Below are 27,293 nucleotides of genomic sequence, written 5' to 3'. Positions count from 1 at the left end.
GGTTTCATTGTTTCTTGCCCTTTGTGTTTCACTCTCATCACACCTTCCCTGACCTCTCAACTCTGCCCCCACTAGATGCCAAGGGTCTTTGTGTCAATAACCTCTAGACTTCCTCCATAGTAGTCCCCAATGTTTTTGGGAGAAATGCAAAAGGATCTATCCCTGGCTTGAGCCAATGCTCCAACAAATGGTGTCCCAGACATGACAAACCCTCAACAGAAAGATTAACGAACATTAATATAATTTTGATCCTGTATTGTTGAAGAGCTGGTAGAGGTGCAAACTGAAACTCTTCCCTGAAGTATCTGAGACAACCTCTGGTTCTGTGGATAATGGATTTAACTCCCTACTTACATTTATAATCCAGGTCTAAACGCATCTTACAAACAACTACCACCATCAACTCCTAACTTCTGAATTAACTGAACACTAGGTCCTTTGAGATGCACCTACTTCTAATAACAAGACTGAAAATACTACTTTTTATGAGAGGTTCTCCATAACAAAACCCTGTAGTAATAAAGTGCTAAAATCCATCAAGGTTGAGAAAGTAAAAATAAACCAGAGACCAAGCAACAAACAGGAAGTCATCAACTGTGAAGTCCTTGGAAGTAAAGTTCCCACCCCCAGACAGAGCAGAGTGCAGGGTGATTTCCAGACATAGCTCAGAGATGGGTAAGGATGACGCCTGAAGATACCATCCCTTCACTGTTGAACCTCGTTGACTGAGGCACACAGCTAAGTGCCAGGGAATCCCTAGACCTCCAGCAGTTTGGGTGCTCCATATGCAGGATCCAGCTCACAGCTCCTCTGCCAGCTACAGGACACGGCCCTGACGGAGGAGTCACCTGCCCATAAGATAGATTTTGGCCACTCAGCTGTATAGTGTTTTTCAGTTACACTGCATCCCAAAATAGTTTCAACTTGCCTGAGGAGCATACGTGCAATATTGAAACTGCAGAGACACAAGCACCAAGAGGTATATTCCAGGGACACAGGACACTGGGCAAGATTAGACAAAAAAGATGGAGAATTGACAAGGTAGAAAACCACAGGAAGACTGATACAGATATTACAAAGGGGAGGGGGAGTATTCTGTTCTAATATTAACATGGATTAAGACTGAAGAGGCCAGCACCAAAAAAGTAGAAGTAGGAGGAAACAGAGACGAAGAGGAAACAGTTGCCATGAGGGTAATACATTGTGGAAATAAGCTCTGAGAACAGCTAGGTTTAGATAGTACACTCAATTCATGCCCACAGCTTAGATACAAGCACGACTCAGAAAAAAAAATGAGGAGGATGAATGTTCATTGTGACCGTTTGCAAATAAGAACACCCGTCTTCTAAGCTTCCCAATTACAAAGGTTGTTAAAGAGAAAGACAGACCTCCAGAATCAGAGCAAGCTGCATGTACGCTTAACACAAAAAGGGCGGCCAAAGGGATTGCTTTAGTATCATCCACACCAATACATCCCGCCCGTCTCACCTTCAGCTATGCCGTTACTTTTTGCCGGATGAACTGACAGTCTGTTGACATGTATGATCATGTCACTATGCTGGACAGGCTGTCGTGTCTGCTCATGTATGTCTGCATCTTTTGGCTCTCACAGCAAAAACTTGCCATACAGCCTCCAATAGAGACACCTCTGAAGCGAGCATCATCAATTGTCTCCTCAGTGACTGCTTTCTACTGTTTACATATACTCTGGTACTACTGCACAACCCTATATGTTTCACAGGTTAGTGCAAGACAGGACATGACATCTCTCCCCTTGATAACACTCTCAAAAACTGTAATATTCTCAAACAAAAAAAAAGGAAAGCAACACAGAATAAAATGCCACAATTTCAATTTTATCCTTAATGCTAAAAAAAGCATTGGTGTAATATCAGAACAGAAATGGATTAAGGACTGAAAAAGTCAAGAGTCAGTGGAATAAAATACTGTTCATTTTTGGCTGAAAGACACAGACAAAAGCACCTGCTAAACATTATCCAAGGCTACAATTACATCCTATAGATGAGAAAGACATACATCGTGTGGCTCTGAGGATTAGTCATGAATTAGAAAACTCTTCCATGGGTGACCAGTTTCAAACCAGCCTGTGCTGATAGCAGTAACGACTGCGTGAACGTGGAACCAGCCTGTCCTTCCTTCACAGGCTGGTCCGACAGCTTGGGGCTGGAGCAGGCTCTCAGCGCGGCGGAGCGGATCCTGCGCGGCCACTGCACAGTCCTGCCCTGTGAGCAGAGTACTTCAGACCACACTCAGCAGCCACGGCAGGGACGAGCTCAGCTAAACGGGGTAGATGGCCGTGGAAGGACAGACACTGTGTAGTCACAGTTCATACCCCTCATTTCAAGCCTAAACAAGACGACTGTCCACTTACAGTTTTTATGAAGTTTATCTTTTTTATTTCAGTTCTTGTTGATTAATGAGTATTTTTTTCCTTCCCAAAACAATCCTAGTTTATGAAGCCAAACCAACATTGAGCAGGAATACTGTTCAGGAGGCTCAGAAATGCTCTCAGCTGATTTACAGTTACGAATTATTCCACTGCTCCTAAGATACACTTGAATATTTAGATCTTATCATCTCTAGTAAATCAAGAAGGTAAAATGAACAGTAACAAAAGCTTTTCTGAACAGTTAAAAGAAAGATATGATCTCATTATCTTTTGAATTTTATAAAACAAGTATTATTAAACATTGCAAACTTGTTAGAAGATTTCAGGGGCCTGCAAATTCCTACTGTGACATCTTCAAGGATGCAATTATTCATCCGAGAATAATAACAAAGAATATTAACTTACAAAGCTATGGGGCAAACAGACTACAAGCTCCAAGCCAAAACGATGGTGCATCTGTTTCCATTAGTAACTGAACAGATATTTTGCTTTGTGATATAGATGGCATCCATGTTTTCCTGCAATTCTACAGCAACTTGGGGTGGAAAAGATGAAATATATAGTCACTTTTTATTTTTGAGACATAAAGAGATAAACTCAGAGTAGGCACTGTCAGCCAATGAAACATAATTTCTCTCATCTCAAAAGAATAATAATTGCATCATAATAGTGCCAACAAACAAATATATCAAGGAAACATCATGTTTATATCTTAAAAGTAAAACAACATTAGCAATTTTGCCCCAGTAGTACAAGTAATACAGCAACTCACAATCTTACATCATTTGATAAGAATTAGGGAGAGCACTGAAGAGGAATAGAACTAAAAATCCAACATTATGCTGTCACCTTCTATCTGAAAGCAGACACTCAAGGCAAAAAACTCTCCTCTCTGATCTCTCTGCTGATCTTGATTGCTTGGTCCCTAAAGGGTCCAGGCATGGAGCTTCCATTAATGTCAGTGGAAGGTCTCAAAATGGGAAAAGCTAACAGCAACCAAAAATAGCCAGGCAGCTAGGCAGCCCTAGCACAACTCCTTCCAAAAAATTTACCAGTCAGATTTTAATAGCCTGTCGTTCTCCTTGATGTAAAGACTATATGCTACCTTCTGGCCCCATTACATAACAATTCATCAAATACTGACTGGCATAGCAGAGGCAACCTAAGACAGCTTGCAAATAGCTGCCTTAGAGCCTAGCACAGAACATCTCTTTCTGTCCACTTTCCTTCCCAAAAACATACATCTGAAAAAAGTCATTATTTCTGCATTTGACTGGAAACAAGAACTGTGGAGCACTCTCATGTTACCATAATAATCACCACAGACCAGTAAGAATATGTGGCTCACTCTTCAGCTCTCAAGAAATTAAGAGACTACAATAGCACGTTTCCATGTCAAAGGCCCCAAAGTGCATTATAAAGAATATAAGAAAAATAAAGTAAAACAAAACAGCTTACTCCTCAGTGGAACACTGCCAACTCCGAGGTGAAACACTACTGTAATAAAATAGCATGCAGCAATACTAGTGAGAAGTTTGAAGAGGAACCAGAAAGGAACACCATGTCCAGCTAACAGTTAAGTTACCCTGTCTGGATTGTGAGCATAGGAGTGTCTAATAAATCAGCACCGCAAAAGTCTTCCACAATATCTAATGGCAGTCCATTATTCAATTTTCAGAAATAATACATGCACAGTGACTTCTTGGACCATTATTTTATGGACCATATAGTGGTCTGTTACTGAGACCATTACTGTCAGTTTTGAAGAATAGACAAAAATCACTCAAAATGGCCTGGCTACTTGAGGATTTGTGCTCCTCCTCAAACATAGCTCTCTAAACTACTAGTTCACACAGATCACAACATCTTATCTCTTCCATGTACTTACATTAAAGCTACATATTTGTAGAGCCTACAGTAAGAACATCCAGAGTCAACCCAAAAACATACCTGTTCATGAGTCTACTGCCTGTGACCAGCAGCAGAGGCTCAGAAAAAGACTGTAAGAAGCAAAGGATGATTAGAGTAACCCTTGGTAGTGTTAGCTGCTATCTCCTCCCAAAGGAACCAATTCAGTATGTTTGTAAACTTTCTTAGACTAATCACACTGCAAAGCCTGGAACCAAACTGTATCCTCAGTAAGTGTGGCAACTTCCTTGGAGGTCAGCAAAACCAGTCTTCACAAAAAGAGAAGAAAATCCAAGCTTATCCATATTCTGGCACACTATTATCAGTTACAATCCAGAACTGGCTCAATTCCGTCTTTTCAAGACACATAACAATTACAATCCTACTTCACAATATTAACAAATACGGCAAGATAAGTTTTCCACAAGAGACTACTAGTTGGCCTGCTTTTGTATGTCCCAATTTTGCATGTGCAAACTCTCTTGTATTTGAAGTGCAAGTGTATAAACCAAGCATATATATACACGCATGAAAGACAAGGCATTTATTTTTAAGACTTTAAAAAAGACAAGGTCTTTTTAAAAAAAAAAAGAGAGCGGTCTAGCAAGAAATTGAGGAAAAAAGCAAACAAACTTAACCTATTTCAAACTACTGCAAGATTGTGTTTGTAGAGGACAACTGGGAAGGCGAAGGACAATATCCATGTCAGAGCTTCATCACTTACAATCAAAATTACATATTCAGCAAGACTAAGAGACTCAAAAGAGCAAGTGGATTGAAAAAGGATTAATTTTTCATTTTGTGTAAGCTTAGTTTTGAGCCTGGTTTTAGGTAACAGTGATGTTTAGGAGTACACAAGAGAAACCAATGTGGTGTTCAGAGAGTCGAGACGGAAGGGAATTCAATGCATAATGCTCCACTTGAAAAAACAAGTACAGGGACAGAAGTAAAAGATGGTTTACAGAGCATAAAGACTGGAGTGGCAGGTGAAGGGCAAAAGGAGAGATAAAAGGTTCCAGTGAACTTATGCAGTGATGTAAAAGGAGAAAAATACTTAAAGTAAAAGGAGAAGCACTACAAATATTGAACTGGGTAACACATTGGCATTAACTGAGTGAGCAGCATTTCAAGCAGGCTGTAGGGGAGGAATCAGGACATAAGAGAGCAAGAGGCTGCACACAAGCCACAAACATGTGCTTACAGTCATCCTGAGCTGTAGAAATCTGAGCGATGCTGCCCAAACATTGGTTCTGCATGTCCTTAGCACACTGATGACAGATACCTAAACTACTTCTCCATAACACCACCACAATGGACTCCAAGCACTTCACACATCCTCCCTGCAAGTCACCACTGGACACACGCACAGTACAGAAGAAAGCTACACTGCAAGTAATACTGGACAAGCTCTAGATTTTGTCGTGATGGATAAGATTTTGTTGTTTCCCCTATTGGAACAGTAACTGAGCATTGAGATTATGCTTTTCCTCTTCCAGATCATCGCAGTTTATACCCGAAAAGCGAAGCGCACTCTATAAAGAATTTCCCTTCAGTTTGGCAGGTAGGTCAGATATGCAGTATCCACTGTCCACCATACCACAGTAAGACACACTACCTTGACCAAATTTCATCTGTGTTGAACACTTAACTGTATGACAGGTTAAACATTGCTCATGGTACCATACACAGTGCAAACACCCTAGAGCGTAGTATTCTTTACTGACGTCTTCCTGCATAAGGACAAGTTCTCTCCCATCCTGGGAAAGCAAGTCAGATTTCTACAGTAAAATAATAATCTTACACTGACTCTAGTGGTGACAATAGCTTCCTCCCCTCTTGAACCTTCAGCTGTTTTAACATCCTGAATCTACATCTGGCCATAAACCTCAGAATGGCACAATGTGGTGTATTTCTCAATCAACAGTTATGCTGACATCACTTTAGACAATTATATTAAAGGAAAGGCCAGGTTCCTAGTTGATTTTATCACTTTACCACAGACTTTACCAGAGTTGATCATCCTTGACTCATCAGTGGGAACCGGTAAAGTGGGAGGTGAGAACTTGTAACAGCGCATCGCTTGTTTGGAGAAGTCCTATGGGGCCATCAACAGTACAGCTTGGCTCTTACGCAAGGCCTCAGACAGAGTTATCCCTCAGAATCTCAGCTAACTCCTCCCCACCCCATGCTTAAGAGGGACTCCCAAAATGCTGCAAGATGCACTGTGGCCCATAACGACTCACTATGCTGACAATACTTGGCTCAATTTCTCCTTGATACCACAGCTGTGATTGTGCGCCTCAGTGCTTTACAGGGTTAGAAGCACAGGTAGAAATTAACAGGTTTAAACTTAATCCTGAAAGGATGATGGCAGTGATGGAGAGGAAAATACCCTAAGGCCCTGATGAGCACTATAATTATGCCTTCTGTAAGAATAATTCCCACTCTTGTCCAAGTGGTTTGTAGTTTCAGGGATTTACTGGATCTACTGCTAATCCTAGGTTCTCAGAGAAACTTTCCATCTCCCACAAGCCTATGATCTCACTCCCTCATAAGTCTTTTTACAGTCTTCTCTACCTACTTCATCCTTACTTATATCCTATGGTATAATAGTATTTCTGGGACCACTCCCAAAAATTACTTGAAAACAGGAGCAGAGCAGGATATTTTATGGAAAAGGTCCTCTGCTGAAATGCTCTCCATTCACGGTCCAGCTGAGCACTAGCTGTATCACTCTACACTTTCTGTGACCAGACCTCTAACTTGCAGGTATTCTCCTCGTGGATGAGTTGAGGCTGGTCAAGAGTTTATCAGGCTCAATTGAAAGTATGGAACACACTGGTTTTACAGGCATCCGTTATCAGAACCTAAACACTATGAAGACTTACACATACAGACCACATTCAAACATTAACTAATGTAATACTTGCACAAACCAGCGCAATGAGGTCATAGGAATTGACCCGTTTCACACAGCTATACTCAATTCGCTGACCTGGAACAGCCTTTAATTAGGCATTTCCATACTCTTAAAACAAACTTATAAATAATGCCCTTTCATGTAAATAAGGGATTTACAAGTAAGTTTTCCAACCAAAAATACAGCAGAGCAAAACCCCTTGAATCCATGAGGTGCTTATGGAGAAATTATTCATATATGCCTTTCAAATATGGCATGGAACCTAAAATGTCTGAGGAACTGGCATTTCTGTACTTTGGGCTTTCCTAAGAAAACAGAACCTGCAGTCAAAAACCACATTTGGAATTACTTCACTTTAGCCACCATGTTACAGTTGTGTCCTGTACAGGCTCCCACAACTTGCTGTATTCCAACTGCTGAGCATGACTAAACTAACATACAGAAAGTCTTATTCGTAGGAGGCTGTTCACAGGGGAATGAAGATAAATACGAAGATGCAGTAACAGGATCTAAGTAAACAGCACAGACACACTCAAGCACCCAGTTCAAATAGTAACAGCATATTCTGACCCGTTTCAAGTGAAGACCTAATTCCTGGAACAGATTAACTCCTCCACCCTCAAAGTCATTTTGCCTGCCACATCCCAGGATGATTCTTACCAAACACAAATGTGCAAATTTGTGGCCTTCAACTGATACTAACAATGCTCCCTAGTTGGCAAGAACATTGTTGCTGTCTTCGCATGACCTGCATTCTCTCCGTCTCCAGGATTAAAAAGTAATAATCCTATCTCCACGGAGTAATTCTAGAGCTGAAGAACTACCAACCTGTCTTTCTGTCACATAGAAACACCACCAGTATTTATTTCCCTGGTAAGATCCGCTAGACAGAGGCAATGTTTATCATTATAAACAAACTTAGAATCCTGTAATAGTCAAAGAGAGCAAACCCTGATACCATCTTAAATAAGAAGCATTACAGATTGCACGGTCCTTAATCCAATTTAGGCAGGAGCAGAAAGGGCTGAAGCCACCAGCCTTCAAAGCAGCAACTACTTGGTTGCTTTGCAAGAAGAGCCTGAATCATGCAATGCAGCTACTGAGGTGGGCAGCGGTATAAAAATCAAGTGTGGCTAGGCTACTGGAAAATGTCTGTATTCAGCACAATCTCCACAAGCAGAACTTCTGAAGAGTTCTGACAATAAAATAAAGTTGTTTCCCTGAGAGAGCACAGCACCTGCTCCTCCATGTACTTGAATCTCCACTGAGCTCCATCAGGGAATCAAGACCCACCTCTGGCAACAGAGCCTAAGTAGTAGGTTACTGAACTGCAGGTGAAACTTCCCAGAAGAGGTCACAAAAACAGAAAAATACTTTTCCAAGAAAGCTAACAACAGCAAAAGCCAGTATTACTCTGATGAGAAGTGGTGGACTGACAGCCCCAGAGACCCAAGTCCTCTCTTCTTCTCCCCAGTACAGCACCTGTGATCACTGCACACACTTCCTCGCAGTTCATTTTTCATCAGTCTGGATGGGTCAATTTCTGGAAAACTAAGTGTATTCAGTCCCCAGCCTTTCTTTTGCCACAGCAAATAAAGAGGTCAATACAGGATTTAGATGTGAAGAATCATTTTACAGAGAACTGTTAGTCAAATGTAACTCCGGTGATTCCAAAAACAGTTAGTTAACAAGTGATACCTGAAGGAATGAAGAACGTATAGCCTTGTTTCAGCTCAATTCTTTGGCATCGTTCCACCCTGTCTCCCAGAAAGATATCACTTTGCTTTCCTGAGAGAACCCATTCTTCATAAAGTTCTAGATTCTGCAGAGTAGGCGGAATCAGCCAGAAGATCTAAAAATAAAATAAAGATTTAACTATTACCAACAGTCAACAAAAATAAATAGCTGAGAAATTCCAACACGGTTATCATGCATTAGACAAACGAACACATAACACCAAGCCCACCTTCTGCATAAAACATGTATTTTTCCAGGTATTGTACCCAGAAGCACACAGCAGACTGTAGCAGCAATTAAGTCCATGTGCTGGAATCAGCAAGGTAACTGTCAGTTGTCATCTCTCTTCCATGAAACATCTTACTCAAAAGATGCCTGCACAGTTTACTTTCCGTTCAAAACAGTGCGCTGGCATAGTACAGCTTCATCAGACTATATAGATGAACAGTATCTGTACCACAGAGATGTTCAATCTGCTGCCTTTATTTCAGTGCCCACCATACACTGCCTAGACTACAGCTGGGAAAAGCAACCTAAAACAGTAAAGATGTGAAAACAGCTATACATGCTTCATATTTAAATGCTTCTTTATCCTGTAATATTTCAGTTCAGGCACAGCCACAGTGTGCATGTGCACACTAAAGGAACATAGAATCTCCAAAAGGAAACAGAAGCTCTTGCCACAGAAGGAGACTTGTGAGGGCACTCTGACCCAACAAGGGTACTCACAGCCATGTACTCATTGCAAGACACTTCTAAACCATGCAGCAATAACAAGCCTAAAAGGACCACCAACAGCAAACACCACATTTGGTATTTCAAGTAAGTCACTCGTTTGTGTCATAAAGAAGAATGGTGCCCTTCTAGTTCAGCAAACTCCCCATACATCAACAAAGCTGGCTGACATAGACTGATCACTGACAAGCACCTCCCCCCCCCAAAAAAAAAAGATAAAAAGAAAAATAGAAGAAAGCAACCCCTCCCCTCCGTAAGAGGCACAGAGAAATAAAAACAAATATCAAACAAGATTCACCTACCTTCCCCCCACGGAAAACGTGATACCACACTGAAGTGCCACCAAAATCAATATGAAAATCAGTGAAGCATCCTTTCACACTCATCAAACAGTACCTGTAAGCAGAGTGAAGGACAAAAATGCATCAGTCTGAAACAATATTTTTCACGTCTTCATTTGCAGCAGTTAACTGCATGTGCGATACTGCTTCCACCAATTAAGTTTCTGCATTTATAGTACTGGAGATTTGTCTCATGAAGTATCTGTAACTAGGTTTCTGCTGAAAAAATGTGTATCTCCACATTTGAGTTTGTTATTCATACAACTCGAACGAAAGCTTTCAGAGTTAAGGAATGGAAAAAACATTAAAAGTTATGTTGTTCAGAAATATGTCTTCTGCCACTGCCAATCCCTGGGGGGATCTGTTTAATGTTCTCCTTCACCGCTCGAGAGACATAACCTTCACGAAAAGTTGTACACAAATTGCTTCAAAGAGCAAAGTTTTGGAAAAAATCTAATTTGCTTATAAATCCTCCTGAACGTTCTCTACCTACTTGCCACTAATGCCATTTTTGCAAGGATTGGGGGACAGAAACCTCATTTGGCAAATTAATTCCTTTTTGTTCACATTTCTAGGCATTTCTGCATCAAAATACATAAAGGAACCAGCTGGCAGCATTGCTAAGTATCAAATCCACTATTTTTTATGCCGTCTCGATTCAGGCTTTCAAAGCAGTTTAAAGTCAGCGTCAGTGGAAGGAGATACACGCGCTCTCATCCCGCTGCATGAATCTCAAGCCTCCAGCCACCATCTGTAACTAATGGCCGAATTACAGCCACCCTTCTCACTATAGGCACCTCTGCAAACGCAGGAAACACACACCACTTAACCCACTAACCTCTTTTCCTTGTTCCGGTCTCCGTTTCATGGCTTTTTTTTTTTTTTTTTTTTTTTGGTTTGGGTTTTTTTTGGAAGGGGGATTATAGAAAGAGTACCAGAATGGGATTTGGAAAAAAAAAGAAAAAAGGTTTCATTTAACTGTGTCTTTTTCGCATCACATTCAGGTAGAGAGAATGTCAGCAGTATGCAGACGGCGTGCAGAAGTCCCTCTAGATGATAGGCTGGAAAGGACCTTACCATGTGTCTGCAGAAGGCTGGCAAATCAGAGAGACTATAGGTACATAAGAGCCCGCTGCCTAGCAACCACATCCCGAGCCGGAGTTGACAGAATGATACGCAATGCTGTCATGAAGACAGTCAATTTGTGGGCTTCAAAAAAGGTCCTGCGCCTTCATCTCACAATTAAAACCTCTCCTCGTGCAATTAGACGTCTCTCCTCTTGCCCACTCTGGAATTTTTTTTTTTTTTTTTTTTTTTTTTTAAATCCTTCAGAAGCAGGAAGAGAGCTTTTTCTGCCCCTGGGGTATTTCAGATGCTTCAAAAATCACAGTTAGCCAAGACGCTGTCTAGACTCTCAATACGCTCCATTTCAAAATATGAGTCCTTCCCTCCCAAAGACTTTTTTTTTTTTTAAATTTCTCCTTTTATGTTTTCTCTACCAAGATGTTGTTGACTACAAGTCAGATAGAATTTAAAAACAATAAAAGAAGCCCAGAAAGGAAGTTGCCTTTCTTCCAGCCAAACTGAAAAAAGTCCCAGATTGAATAATTGCTTCTAAAACAAAAAAACAACATGGACATTCTCAGTTTGCGGGCAGTGTTGAGTATTAGAGGTTCTTGTTGTTTTAAAGTAAAACCAAAAAAATTAAATCCTTATGGAATCAATTATTTTCAGCTTCCAAAAGGTCAGATGTAGAATACATCAAACTAACAAAAATTTTCTGAGACAGTGCTACCTACCAACAATTACCTGTTCATATTAAGATATTCTGAAAGAGCATAAATGGCCTAAGCATTAGCCAGTTTTATTTATTCCTCAGTAGTCAATAATCTAAACTTGAAGCTGTCGAACTGTTTGTATTCCGAGAGGAGATAACAGGATTGAACTCTCTGTCAAATCAAAGTGATGAAAATTTAGGTTTGTGAGAAAAGACCAAGGCAGATATAACTGTGAACACATAACTTCTGTTTTCCTTTTTTCCCCCCATTTTCCCCGCTGTTTTCTTGAAACGCCTCTTAACACAACAATTTCCATTCCAGTAAAGGTGGTTCTAGTGAAAGAGCCACATATGGTGATTAATAAAAACCTAAAAGCATTTGGGGGAAAAAAACAACAAACAGTTTTTCTTTCCATCCACAATCGAGCCATTCCATATTTAATTTCTGCTGTTAAATCTTACAGGGCTGCTTTTGTCCAACCCGAAGAGCTACCGAAAGGCTCAGGAGCCTGAAAAAGCGATCTTCCGCCATATAGCAACCTCCCTTGTTGCCAGAGTCTGGCACAATGCCTTTGCATTGACCTCTACAGCTTCCTCTTCCAATGTACACCGCAGTCACATGGTCCCAGCGCAGCTCCATGCCCCAGCTAATCTTATATACACCACTCGGCTCCAACCTCAGCAAGCGGCTTCTCATCACTAACAGCTGCTAATTTGGGGAACGACTCAACTTTTCAGGTTTTTCCATAACAAAAACAAAAAACCAAACAACAACAACAAAAAAAGAGTGGGGGAAAAAAAAGCCATAGCACAGCATCCATGTTGAAAGAAATCTAGAAACTACATCCCATTGCGTGCTCTGGTTGCAGCTCTGCAACTTCAACGCTCTGGGCCAGAGCGGGTAACGTGGGTTACAGGAACCCAAACCCAAGAAGGGCATGGGGAGGCAGTCTGATCCGAGTTACACCCTGAAAAAACAGGTGACGCAAAAGATGCCCCAACTTTATTTTTTTGCTACAACTGCCACCACATCCAATCCCTGCATACTCCACTTTATCACCCTGCCCAGCCTCAGCTAGGGTTTTAAAACATGCAGCTGCATGTAATCTGTTGTGGGGGAGCTTTCCTTCCCCACTGAAGAGTTTGTTTTATGCTCTCCACAAGCCTGAAATTGTTCAAGTTAACGTATTGTTATTTTGGAGGAAGGATTTGTGGTGCAGGGGAAAGGGGAACGTTCCCCCCAAAAATCTGGGGAGATTTGTTAGAGAAATGGTGCGAAGAAATATGGAGTAACCTGCCAACTCACAGGGAAGAACAAACACAGAGATCCCCAAAAAAAGAGAGTGAGATGGCACGAATGAAGCTAAACCACTAAGCAAACAGAGAGAGCTGGGAACACCGAAACAACACAGAGACACCGCTCCATAAGCCAGCGCAGATACCACACTCCCAGGCAAACCCACAATGCACTCGCCACGCATAGCTACAAACCCGCAAGCAAAGAGAGAAACAAAGACAAGCGACGGACGCGCCGGGATGCGAAGGCACAGAGGCGCAGGCAGACGCAGGCAGGCAGGGGAAGGCAGAGGCGCAACGTACATGCACATGGACTCGGGGGAGACGCGCGGGCACAGGCAGAGGCAGCATTACCCTGAGCTTAGCTCCTTTTCTCTCGCAATAGGTACAGCGCACCATACGGCTCTATTCCCTCTGGCATTGCGAGGGCTCCCCTGCCACTGAGCTCAGCCCATAAACCACTCCCAAACCCCAGCAGAGGCTTCTGTTTTTTGTTCGGGCCAATGAGAAAAGTATAGCTCACTCTTCCTTCCTCCCAGGAGCAGCGCCGGCTGGTTGAAATCCCTAAGCCTGAAACCGAATACCACAAACCCATGAGCCAACTGCAAGTGCCAAACCGGGGAAAAGGAGCAGGCCCTGCTCTGTGCGGTCGCTCGCTTGCTCTCTCCTCGCCCCCGGGCGGGAGAGGTGCTCCCAGACGTCGGACGAGGGAGGCTGCGGCGGTCCCCGGCGGCATCCCGGCACCCCGGGGTCCCCTTCTCCCAGGCCTCGCCTCACAGCATCTGGAAGCGGGAGCTGGAAGGTCACAGCAGGAAACAATAGCTACCTTCGGGCGACTCCTCACGCTACCGGCCTGACCCGCACTGAGCAACACTCCCACACTGGGGCCCTGTAACTGAAAGCCACAAATTACGCCGCAAGACAAAAGAAACCATTGTCACCCAGGAGACACGGGGCCAGCCCGCCCGCCCGGCCCGTCTGCCGCCCCACCCCCGCCCGCCGCCCCGGCCCCCCGCCGTCGGGCTCCCCGCGGGGAGCGGCCGGCCTCCGCTCGGCAGGGAAGGCCCCAAGGCTGCTCCTCAGGAGGGCCCCGGCTCCCCCCTCAGGGAAAAGCTGGCGCTTCTCCTCAGGGAGGGCCCCAGGGCTTCTCCTCAGGGAAGAGCCCCTGCAGCGCCCACCGCCGGCCGCCGGGGCCGGCTCTGCCCACCGAGGGGCGTGGGGGAGCCCAGGCCAGGGCAGGGTGCGCAGCCCTGGCCCTGCCGCAGACCAGCCTCGCCACCAGTCCCGCAGCCACAAACGCACCCGGCCCCGTGCCCCCTCCTCAGAAGCGGGGCAGCCCGGCGGTGGTAACCAGCACCTATCAAGACCAAATAGTAACTAATCATTAAACATGGGGCACGCACCAGGCACTTCAAAAGCACGCGAAAGACCCAGTTCCTGCCCCGAGGTGGTTACCATCTGAGTCAGTCAGGCAAAAACAACACCTGAGGTAACAGAAACCCTATTTTCTGCGATGCATCTCAGTCTGCAGCAAAGATTTTGTGAAGCAACCACGAACTACACGCACAGATCACGCTGGGACCAAAGCAAGCGGTGACACGTTCCTCGTGCTTGCCTTGGCCCCGTCCCAAGGGAGGTGAAAAAACACCAAGCTCCGGTGCGTGCGGGGTGGGTTCGCGCCCCAGCGTGCCACTGCCACGTGCGGGGACTTCACAGGCAAAGCGTTACCTTTCAGCTGTCAGATTTTGGCATGAACAGCCCATGTAGACGATCATCAGAACCGCACCCAGCTACCATCTCAGGCTGCCTGCAAACCTCGTGTGCTCAGCCAGCACTGGGAACGTTACCTTTGAACTTCCAGAATGAAGAGAGACCTCTTGTTTTTTAACTGGAACCTTAAATTTCTGAGAAGGCGCCTGCTGCCACAAGCAAATGAGCCAAGATGCCAAGCGAGCCGGGCCCGTCTGCCCCTGGAACAGCATTTTGGTATTGGTGAGAACATGGCTCATTTCTCCATCCTTGTGACATGGCTGTTCAGCTCCAGGCTCACCATAAGCAATTTTAAGTGCCAGTGCTTATTTCAGTTACACATGTGACGCTGCAAGTCCTCCAAGCTCTACGCAAAGGAGGATTTAAGACCAACGCACTGACTTGAAGACACTAAATTTCATTTACTTTGCTAGCTTGGAAAGTTTTAATGAGAACTTGCTCTTATTGGTCTAATTTTCTTGTACTTAATTATATTTATAGAGTGGTTTTTGTATCAAGAGCAATTCACAAATGACATAACAAAGCGCATACGAGTATCTCACATGCATAAAACAGAGTCAGGTTGTGTTGCGGGACCTGCGAGCTCCCTTGATTCAAAGGGCAATCTCTGTCTCCAGAGGCACACCCTCAGCTTCTAATTAGACCACAGCTCAGCAGAGCATTTTAGCATCTGTTTAAATCCATCCCTACTTAGTAAAGGAATGAATAGAAAGGAATGGATGGCTGAGTAACAGCCTAGGAGAGGGAAAACAGGGCTGAGTACATGGTAACAAGCAGCATGCTTTTGTGAACAGGTAGCTACCCCATCCCTGAGTAACAGCAGCGATACAAAGACCTATTACAGCAGTGCTTAGATTTTTTAAGTAATAGGAAGCATTTTGAAGACAAAAAGGGAGGTGTTGTGACTGAGGCTTTCATTTTCATTTGTTCCATAGCGCAAACTTTATCAGTTGTTAGAAGTGCCTGTTACTATTTCTATAGCCACCACATCCCAGCACAATTGCTATTTCACTTCTACTGCTTTGCAAATACTCTTGCAAGGCTACGAACACAAAACCTAATAAACAGAGAGGATAATCATTTCAGCAGGGCTATCTGTTTTGATAAACAATAAATCAAATGAGTACTTTTTTGTTGTTTGGTTCAAGCTCAGCTGTACCCAAATTGCCTCATTCCTGGTTATATTTAAAGAGAGAACTAAATCTGAGCTTGTTTGGAGCTACGTGAAAATGGTTATGGTGCACCGTGATGAAAGGAAGCAGCTGCGAGCCCAGTTCAGTTTCCTTTTGTCACAGTTTCCCACCCTTAGGATTTGCAGTACCACAGACATCTGAGGCGACACAAGCTTCTGCCCCTAAAAGCTGCACTTACAACAGCCTTGCCTTTTCCTCCTGCCCTGGCTCCTGGTTACACAGCACACTGCCCTCCCTCAATCACGCTCCCATGTTTGTCAGGCCCTTCGCAGGAACTTGCGCCCAGGGATGTGTAAGAGGGGCGGCAGGAGCAGGCTTCCTCGGTAGCCATGAGCTGCTCTGGCTGCTAACCGGGTGCCTCGTGGCCTTGCACCTTGGCTGATGCAGAAGGAGTTTGTTGATGATTCCACTGCTATGGGTTTTTTTCCAGCTTCTGCACTGCTCTTCAGTTGGCGCAAGCATTTACGCAGCCATGTGGTGGTTTGGACGGCCTGAAGAGTAACCAATTTTTCTTCTTTATTTCCAAGTCGGTTTTCAGCCAGACCAGTCCCCAGTACAGTTTAGTCTGCAGCTGCACAACGGCATGTTCTAGCAACCAGGATGGGATAATGTGGACGTGGGACTGTTTTTTCAGGGGCAATGCCAACTTATATCACTTTGATACACTACAATCTCAGCTAGCCATCCTCCTAATTTCTCACGTTGTTCTTACTGCTTAAGAGGTACTACTTGGAAAGTTTTGCATGTTTTTGACATAAACTGTTTCCCCACTCATTTCAGTCCTCTAAGGCTCCTGTTGGGTAAGGAGTCATTCACTTACAGACAGAAAAATAACCTCATTACCCAGAATTTTTTAAAAAAGTTAATGGTGCAAGTCCAAGTGAAAGCCAGGGCGGTCTCCAGCGCGCAAAGTGCTCCTGGTAACCGAAGCAGCGCAGCAGATGGAGCGTTCTCTAACTTCACTCCCAGCACGGAACTTGACGTGCAGGAGCCAAGACAGACATTTGTGTCTGGTAATGCCATCTGTGTCTGCAAAACTGCAACGCTTTCGCTGGAGTGCTTTTTGTTTGTAGGGAACACGTTAATGGTGGGTATCGCATACTGCAAACTCTTAGCATTACGGGAATGCTAAGACCAAGAATGAAATTAAACAATCCCATTTCTGAGCAACAACAGTCATTAATAAAGCATACGAATATTGACGATTTGCATAAAAGAATGGGCAGCATGAAACAAGTGACAGCACTGACATTTAGCTCCACAATTAAACACGATCTCTAGTAAGAGCTTATACCCTTTGGGTACTCACAGCAATAGCTGGGACTAGTGTCTATACAGGAAAGGGGCAATCTGAATTTCCAAAGATGAAGAAAGCTAATCTCTTGAGGAGTTCATGTTTAAACTGGACAAGTTATTGGAAGACAAATCTCTTGAGAGTCACTAAGCACACAGAAACCACTTCTGCCTCAGGATAGCTGCTGCCTGAACTGCAGGCAGTGGAAGTTCAGCACATAATTTTAAGGGGCGGCATCATTTTATGCTCACACTGTTCCTATACTTCTCCCAAGGCATCTGTGACAGCAGCCAACAGCAGACAGGTTACTGAGCGTCACGATCTTTGTCCTGATCCAGTACAACGTCTCTTGTACTCCTAGACTATCAAATGTTTGTTATTGCTTTTATCTTTGTTGCTTTTTCAGACTGATGAGGGTTTTGTGCCAACAGTGCTGTAAATCAGCTTTCTCTAGTCTTTTTGCTAGATGATGCTCACTAACAACATCCTCACCCTCATCACACCAGCCGCATCACCCTTGCCTTTAACTCTCATGCATGGTTAACTCCTTTCCCCCACATCAAACTCTACAGTCACATTTCAAGCACTTACAGCCTTTCACTGTTTAGCTTCCCTCTACCTATCACATCTACTAGTTTATCAAGCTGTCAACCTCTACCTTCACTTTGCCAGTGACAGCAACCTCAATGGCTCTGTCTGCGTCTTCATCAGGCATCGCCTTCCTTTCTACTAGGCCATCCCCCACACATGGGAAAAGCTCCATGTCAAAATCTGTTGAATTGCTACTTCTTTAAAATCCGTCTTTGAAACCTACCATCTGGCATTTCATGATGCAAGTAGGGAGCTGCAAGAATATAGTCTGCTTTTTCTGCTAAATTCTGTTAGTCATGTTGCTACCTTATCCTCTAAACCATCTCTGACTTGCTTTGTTTACTTGCTACATTTTTTTCAGCATCTGGAGTGTGCCTTCTCTGAGGAAGGGACCGCTTTCTTCGCTTCTTACCTTGTACAATCCATGAATCCTGAAGCCCTAAATCATGATTCTGCTTCTTACCTCTAGCATGTTATAAATAATGTTATTTAGTAGACTAACCACTTGGGAAGCAAGTTGCCTGGGTTCTATTTTGTGCCCTGCCACTGGCTTATTGTGCAACCTCAGGCAAGTCACTTCAGACACTTCCAAATGCATATGGGAAATTTGGCAGTCCTATCCATACCGAGTTACCCTTACAAGCAACTTACTTTTTCAGAAGGATAGAGTATCTTTAGCTTCCACTGAAACCGGTGGTGCTCAGCATATCGTAGGACCAAGCTTCTCCGTGATGCCTACCAATAGAGGCTCTTCTATTACAGAGACCTTTACCTTCCAAAGTGTTTATTTTTACAGACTGAGAGTAAATGCTGCACATCACTTTCTGACTGCACACTCCTTTGTATATGCTAGTACCAATCTATTTTAGACATTACAGTTTGGAAACAGTTCCGAGTGATCTGCAAAACGCTAGAGGTCAGTTCAACAGCAGAGCCTGGGATGCCGCCAGCATGAGGTCTGGCAAATAGAAAATGCCTCTAAAACAGAACAGCAGTGAAGGGCTTCCAGGATTACATCGAGTTCATCAGCCATACCGGTCAATAGCTATTCTATCATTAACAGTAACACCTATTTCAGTTGTACTAATTCCTATGAAACAGAGTGCACATTTTCAGGCCCTCAAAGTAGGTCCTTTTTCCAGTCATCACATTAAAACATCTTCAAGGAAGACATTCAAACAGAAGAAACAGCTTGCCCAAAAACCAGAGCCGAGATAGGCAGAAGCAGGACAAAATGCTCTTGTGTTCGGTCTCAAACCTGCCCTGAAGTGGGTCCTCTGAAACAAGAAACTCACCTGATATAGTCAGTCCAATATTTGATCTTGCTGTTAAAAAAGTCAAGAAAAGTAAACTGGCATGAAGGCCAGTAACAGAGTTTTTGGGGAGACACACACCTATTAAAAATGGACTTCATTTCACGAAACATCTCTCAGCTAATAACTTGTCAGACATTAGTAGTTTAGAACCTGGGAAAGATCTGAACCCAGCCTACAGAAGGCCTTGAGTATACCGTGTTAAGTGTATGACGTATCTGTATCCTGTGAAGTGACTTCTTTGGGTAGCGCTTTTGGAAAATTTACTATTTAAGGTGAGTCTGCCATTTTCAAAACAGAGTTGCTCAAAACTGAAAAAAAAAAAAGCAATTTTCAAAGAGATTTGATTAAAGATTGTATTCAGCAAACTGTAGATTATTTCTCAATTAAAAATATTTAGAACAAAATGTGTTGAGAACTTTTAAAAGTAATACTTAGAATAGGATATTCCTCTCTTGAAGATTCTAACCACAGGCTTTAAGAACATGAAGAATCCATAAAGTTCGCAAATAGAAAACTGTTCTCCTTAAAAGCTAGTACAGTCCATCAGTAGGTATGCCACAGCTCAAGCAGGTCAGCCACACTAACCCCCCTGCCTACTCACTGAAAAATAAATAAATCATTATTTCCTCTCCTACCAGCTTTGGAGTTCAAAAGGAATTAAGGAGGTCAAGATGTAGAACTTTTGAAATACTTAAACAAACTTACTTTTTCACTTTGGGGTATTTCATCTCTGAAATAGCATTGGTAGCATCCGTCTGTCTCTCCTTCAAATGCTGTGGCCACATGTTATCCACCCAGTCGACTAAGTCCACCTGAAAGCCCCACCAAAATCAACTGTTAATCACTGAACAGACGGTAGGATATACTCCTGTCCGCAAAAACTCTTAACAATGACAGCAGCAGCAGACGACACTCACAGACAGTGAGAACCTTGCTTGTTAATCTACTTTGTTGTGGTCCTGAAGTGCTGCACCTTAACTCAGCCCTTTGCAATCACAGTAAGGAGAGTTTTGCAGTCAAGTTAACTGGGTGCAAATTCTGACCTCTGGGCACCTGTGAGCACCTTCTCTCGCAGCATCACCTGCTGTCTGTATTCAAATGCATTTTTGTAGCCGAGAGCCTAGCAATTCCATCTATGAACATTAAAATACAAACGTAAAAGAGATGATACTATTCCAATACCTTACATTTCAAGGAACATTAACACCATTGTTCTGGCCAAATTCTGATTCATTAAGTAATTACATTATCGCCTACTGTGCATTTCCCTCCTCGTTCTACTCAGGTATAAAAGTCACCAAAGTTCTTGTCCAAAAGCCAAACTTTTAGGAAGTGTGGGCAGGAGAAAACAGCAAAAGCCAAGCAATTGGAAACATGCTGCCAGCAAGGTGAGGGAGAGGTGGAAACTGAAAATTGTTCAGGGACATTGAAACATAGCTCCTGTGCTGGGAGCCAGAGAATGAACTGCAATCTGTCCATCACAGTTGCAGCAAGGACAAGCCTGTGGCTCATTCTGTGGTCTGTTTTATGATGGAGCCTGTGTTAGATATCCAGAACACTCCCTTCTGGTTATGCAAGTGGATCACATGTGCCGGGTTTCAAAACAGGGGAGAACACCAGTCAACTTGGGAAGTCCAACCAGGCAGGCTGTAGTGCTGTGTTTGGCCACGGTGTGGCTGTACATCCCGACCCAGCTCAAAAAATCGTGATGTGTGAATGAACCTCCATTTATGGGTCAACAGGGACTGCAAGAGCTATCCTAGGCGTTGGTGACAAAGCTGTCCTCTGACTGTGTGCAGCCAGAACAGAGAAGTCCAGTTCATGGTTAGCACCCCACTTAGCCTCCTGACTGCTAAACCTTTGGAAAGGCCCACCCAAGAATGTTATTCGTTAGCATCAACTCCATTGTTTGCATCCCCAGAGGATTTTCGTAATAGGGCAATTAGCCCATGAAATTCTTGCAGATTGAGGCTGACCCCTACCTGTTTCTCCACCTGCACCAGGTCCTGTTGATAACACAGGGTACTTTCAGAAAAGGCAAAAGGAGATAATGCAGCCAGTAGAAACAGGACCAATTCCGTGAATATCACAATTGTATGTGAAAACAAAATTGATGGTTACTGCCCTGATTCTGAAATAATTCCCACATTCTGATATTGCAACCCACAGTCTTTACACAACACGGAATGTGAATCGAGTATTTCTGCCTTACGTGGGCTCAAAGATGTCTGCAGAATTCAAGGGAACCACTTATACAAATATAGTATTTGACTAGTATCTGACTTTATGTACTGGACTTCTCTCAGCACCCACTAGTACCTAATGGGAATGTAAATCTCTTTTTCAGTGAGATATAAATATTCCTGATTTTACAACCGATTGTGCACTCTGGACATATTAAACAGATACGAAATACTCATTTACAGGTGGTAACAGGCACCTAACTGCATTCTTCTGTTCTGAGCACCCAGGAAATTTGCACAGATGTTTTTCAAGCTCACTGAGCATGATGTGCTTGGGAAAACTGGGATTGGTTGAACACCAGAAACTCCCCAGAGCACTTCCAAACTGCCCACTAGTGTCTGAATGACAGCAAAAACCTGCACAAACTTCTAAATATGTGCTTAATATTCAATTTGTGATATGTGCATAACAGAACACAAAAGCCTATTTAAGAATTACTTCTACAAATCAGCAATTAGAGCTGCCAGCTATGTTTGACCTGTTCAGGCAGAAGCGTGGTGTTTACATTGTCTGCATAGGCAAGAGATGTCCCCAGTGAAAAAACTGCTGGTGTAACTAGAATAGCATTTAGAAATGAGGAGAGAAGTGTCTGAAAACAAAACATCGTAGAGCTAGTTTCACACCTAGCAGTGCCTTGAGCATCTAGTGCCACAAGCAGATACAGAGGGAACAAGCAGCACACAAGCTCTACTTTGAGAAGTCCCTTAGTTCCCTGATCAATCAGGACTGATGCCCGACGTCTCGCTGAGTGTGCGAGGAGATACTCCGAAAGCTTCAATGCCATTTCCTCCATCACTGTGTATTGCTGAGTTCATGCTCTAATCCTCACCTACACACGCCTACATTTTAGTGATAAATAACCTTTATTAACCAGGTCACTGTGTCACTGTCAGTGACACCACTGGGAAACAAAATCGCAAGAGCCCAGAGCCCTCTACCTTTAAAAAAAGTGTACAATTCAACCCCCCTCCTCCAATACTGCCAATTCTGACATAGCAGTAATTATGCTGGTTTAATTATGTACAAATTTCTAGATTTAATGTGTTTTCAACTTTTTTGCTTTGGAGGCCCCTGAATATTTTTTAGTTAATAGGAAGATTCATATATAAGGAATTTAAGCTGCCTGATATTACCTTTAAATTTCCTCCTCCTTCGAGGAAGAAAACCAGTAGATAGGTATTTAATTTTGGATGGAATTTCCCCTAAATACCTTGAGAAGAACTGGGTATCTGTGCAAATTGCATGATTAAGAGTTCACCAAGTTCCTAATTCTTGTAAATTAAGTTCCGCTGTCAAGGAGACCGGCTTTATACTTGGGTAAAAATGAGATCCTAACACTAAACGGACAGGATTTACAGGCACTTCACCATCACCTTGTTTAAACTCCGTGTTTTACTTCTTACAAAACAGCCGGTGACTGGGAAGAAGCTGAAAATAAACACCATCACCACAGGATCCCTTACCACATTGGGGCGCTTGACAATGTTCTCCAGCTTTGTGTGACTGAACTCCAGGCTGATGACATTGTAGAGTTTTTCACGCTGGGCCTCTGGTGTTTCATAGTATCTCACAAATTGGGACATGCTCATTTCAACGCCTTTCTGCGTGTTCACGTCCATCACGTCCACTATCCGTCGGCTTCCTGCAAACACACAGAGACACTCTCAAAACATTTACCTTTGCTTTATTTCTGTATGTGTAATTACATATATATTATTATATACATGTATAAATTCTCAGTGACTGCAAGGAAACTGTTATCTGAGGACGAGAGACCAGCATCAGTCCCTGCGCGGGTCCTGAGCAGCAAAAACAGTGTGCAGCGAAATATCTTGGAAGTGGACTTTGCGCCCAGTATGACACCGAACAAGTCACTTGGTGTCTCTCTGCTTCAGAGAGATGGAGAATTTCCTCCTTTACATGGACTGACATGAGCGGGAGTACATTAAAAACTATGAAGAAGCGATATAATACGGTAGCAGGGGGCATGCAAGACAAATAGCTCTTCAAATCATACTCTGCAATTTTCTAAACATCCATATGCCTCTCAAGATGCTTTTACTCATGTACAAAAATTATCCATAAAGAGCAAACTGCCTTGCCAACTGGAAGGTTTCACCTCTCCCAGCAATTTCATCATCCTAATTAGCAGTTCATTTGTGTGCGAGTGAACAGGAGCCCATGAGAGACATGCCTCATTTCCAGGAGAGAAGGATTCCAGCAAACAAACTCGCAACGCTTCCAAAAAAATCACTCCAAAACCATTTTCACTGCCGAAGAAATAACTCGAAATAAATTGCATTGAAACAAAATGGAGGGCCGATATATGCCATCAGAGGGAATTATTAATAATTACAGCACCTGGCCTATTGTGTGCTTGGGAGCAGTATTTCAGCAAGAATGATAGTTTGGATTGCATCACTCCATTAAAAACATCCTTAGCCACTGATAGCAATGACAGTGACAGATGTGATAATGATTCTCGAAAGGAACTCAAGACCATAAAGCTTTGTAACCAAAAACAAAAATTTATACAGTGTAAATCTGGAATAGTCCCACTGGCCCGTCAGTCAAACTCTTCACTACAAGGCTGGTGTAGTCTGAGCTCGGGACTGTACTTAGCGTTGCCACCTTGAGGCAAGATGGGGAGAAAATTTAGTAACGTGCAAAAAAGCACAAGAGTCCTTAAATTTGGTATTTCCATGTTTGAAACAACACACAAAAAATCTAGGTTTGGGTTGGGGTTTTTTGGTTTTTAGGTGTTTTTTTAACTTTACAATTAGGGGGAATAGTCTTTTTTTCAACACAGTAATTTAGCAACTGGGGCGAAGTCCTGTTACACAGCCCCTTAGTAAAAGCCAGCCTGATTTCTGGCTTCCAGTGCCCGGCGATTAAAGCAGTGGGTACACCCCAGAGGGGTTAAGTACACAGGTACTGAAAAATTATTCTTGAAGGACTGCGTGGCAGAGTCTGGGATCTGCCATATTACGGTCTAGGTTTGATCTCAGCTTTACTGACGCGACCTTGTACAGCCTCTCAATTATCCTTTCTGAAACAAAAATCAGCAGTTACCTGATGAATCAAAAATATGAGGCCCAGTTCAATAGCAGGTTTGTTAAATGTACACGATTATCAATTACGGGCAGAAGAGCTAAGATTTGAATTGATAGTCTCTTGACTTCCAAAGTAAAGAGTAATTTGAGGGGATGTTTTTTCTCTTCAACCACAGTGCTATCAAACAGGCCCATACATAATGATTCCTGGAGTACCGCTCGCAAAAATTTGAGACGTATAATTACAGGTTAACAGCCTCGTGCTCACTGCCCACTTCCTAGCTGTTCTGGCTTGCTGCCAACTTCCTCTCTTCTTTCCTGAAAAGATTCGGCTTTTTCTTCTACCTCCTACCCCTAGGAGAAGGCTAAAAAATATCATCCAGAAGGGGAGACGGGTAAAGAACAAGGGAAAGAAGCACAGAGAGGCTCCAAAAAGCAGTGGCAGGCTGAGAGATGTCAGGTCGGGCTGGATTTCTGAACACCTCTGACATGCCTCTTACTTGATGTACCATTTCTGTTAACCATTTCCTAGATACCCCCTCGCCGCACTCTCACCCTGTCCTCTAAGAAGGGACCCCACTCAGTCAAGCCCGATGCAGCCCACCGAGCCCCAGGAGGATCTCAGCAACCCTGGCAGCCTCCTGCCCTCGTACGGACCATATTCCTTGCTTCAGTGCATCACTCGCTGCGCGCGGATTAACATACACGTGGACCCCTAGCCGGCAAAGAGCATCTCTTACGGCTGACATGGGAAGCTCCAGTGCACCATCCATCACCTCATCCTTGGCTTCCCCGGATTTTTTCCCAATATAACTCTTGACTGGAGAACGCCTGGACGGTGTGGGATTAAGAGGCGTCGCTTCCTCTCCCGCAGCAGATGTGACTCAGAGGCAAAGTGGCGATGCTAAGGTTCACTGGAGGGGTTTTACAGCGTAAAGAAGAAACGTCTTCCTCCTCTACTGCTGCTTACTCATCAAGCACAAGTGAATCCCCAACAGATCACAAAGACAGTAACTAAGAAACAAGCCAGCGCCATCTTTGACGAGAGGAACAGAGAAAAGCAAGGAGAGGGAAGAATCAGTTGCAGAGATGTAAGCTGGAAAATGAAATCAGTCAGGAAGAGCTACTTAAGAACTACGCTTCATTTGAAACCCTAAAAACAACAAAAAAAATCAAGTTACTCCATCCCACATATTAGTAAAATCCACAGCAAAATTAAGGGGGGAAATAGCATATATAATATCAGTTCCCTTTATTTAGAGGCCTAGTGACCAGGATGCTGTAAAGGTTTAACAGATTAAATCCTACAACATTGCTATATGCTGCAATATCTCTTTTTTTTTTTTTTTTTTTTTTTTTTAACATAGAAATGAACACCTGGAGGAAAAATGACTTGTGTAGGGTCCCTGCCTCCCACTGCCCACCCTGCACAGGTTGGTTTGGTATGGAGATTTGCTCCTCTCTGTTCTGGGCTTCTTGACAAAAATACTTGGAGAGCAACAGGGAGGCAAACCTTGTCCTCTAGTCAGAAAGAGAACTACACTTCAGGAATGCAAGTTACACAGGCACCTTCCCTGCATCAGCAAACGCTTTCACAAATCACAGCTTCACCAAGACCACCCCAGAGACTTCAGGGGTGATGGGCTCCAGCCCCAAAGTCATTCAGCAAAGCTCTCATCGGTCCCTCCTGCAGAATTTGCCCCCACACTTTGCTTCGCCTATAGAATAATGTAACACTTTTCCAGAGAGGGAGCAGTGATTGGGGAATTCTAGGACTCTAATAATCTCCTCTGGGGTCCAACAGCTGGCATTTCCCATTTCTAAAAAGGTGAAGCACTGCCTGGACCCGACAGAGCCTCAGACTTGCATTATCCACGCTACCAGACTCCAGCCGTCAGAAGCGCCCATGCTTTCCCCTGACGTGGATTTGGCATTGATACCAGGAGCAGCGGAAGCAAGAGGTGGCCCATGAGCAAAGCAACCATGAGCCATGCAGCAGAGCGGGAGAAGCGCGCGGGAGGTGTGACTCAGAGGTGAAAATGACACCAGTGTTTTCTAGGCTGTTGCCTCTTCCCCAGCACACTGCCGGCAGGAAAAGCTGCAACTCTCCCTCTGCAGAGGAAAGAATGATCACCAAGCCTGTCCAGTAAGAGGATAAAGCTACCTTGGGGAATTATTTTAACCCTTTGTGACTGAATTAAGATCCGTGCCCCAGGTGCAATACAGATTCTACAACCAGAAACCAACCTCCAATGCCAAGGGACAGGCCTGCTGGTCCTTTCTAATCTTTATGCTTCTTTACTGGGGAAAAAAACATCCTTGGTTTGTAAAGCAGGATTTTTGGCAGAGCCTTAGGAAGTCTGCTAGCTTCACTAGTGGGTTAATTGTACCTAAAGACTGAGGCTTTGACTTGCATCCCAGTTAATCCCTCCAGAGCTCCCGGAGCTGGAAAGCATGTATTCTTCTGCTACCCGCAGGAGACCATTATGATATCCCGTACAAACTGGGAGGGACGTGAATCGGAGCAGAAAGTCCTTGCTCAAGTGAAGCTATTCACGACATTCCCCGCATTTCAGACCCAGGGTGAGAACAACCTGAGTTCAGAGACACGTACCAACACCATCGCTCCCAGATCCACCAGAGGGCACAGAAGAACAAAGGGAAGGAAGAGTCCGGCTCGGGCCCTTGCACGCGCTCTCCCGCACGCC

At 43.7% G+C, this 27,293-nt stretch overlaps 1 protein-coding gene across 2 annotated transcripts in view; it reads right to left on the bottom strand.

Moving 5' to 3' along the window:
• Positions 1-27,293, bottom strand: part of KDM2B (lysine demethylase 2B) — a gene marked incomplete at both ends in the record, with an annotated part of 116,944 nt that overhangs the window by 64,723 nt on the left and 24,928 nt on the right. For both annotated transcript variants that reach the window (XM_082007833.1, XM_082007834.1), the window contains 4 exons: positions 8,937-9,090; positions 10,013-10,106; positions 19,994-20,100; positions 22,996-23,174. In XM_082007833.1, the coding sequence (XP_081863959.1) occupies positions 8,937-9,090; positions 10,013-10,106; positions 19,994-20,100; positions 22,996-23,174 (534 nt within the window). The remainder of the gene's footprint in view (positions 1-8,936; positions 9,091-10,012; positions 10,107-19,993; positions 20,101-22,995; positions 23,175-27,293) is intronic.

This window comes from Phaethon aethereus (assembly GCF_964289735.1).
Source record: "Phaethon aethereus genome assembly, chromosome: 17".
Lineage (NCBI taxonomy): Eukaryota > Metazoa > Chordata > Aves > Phaethontiformes > Phaethontidae > Phaethon > Phaethon aethereus.
Note: the sequence above shows the minus strand (reverse complement) of the source record. Positions and strands in the feature narration are given on the sequence as shown.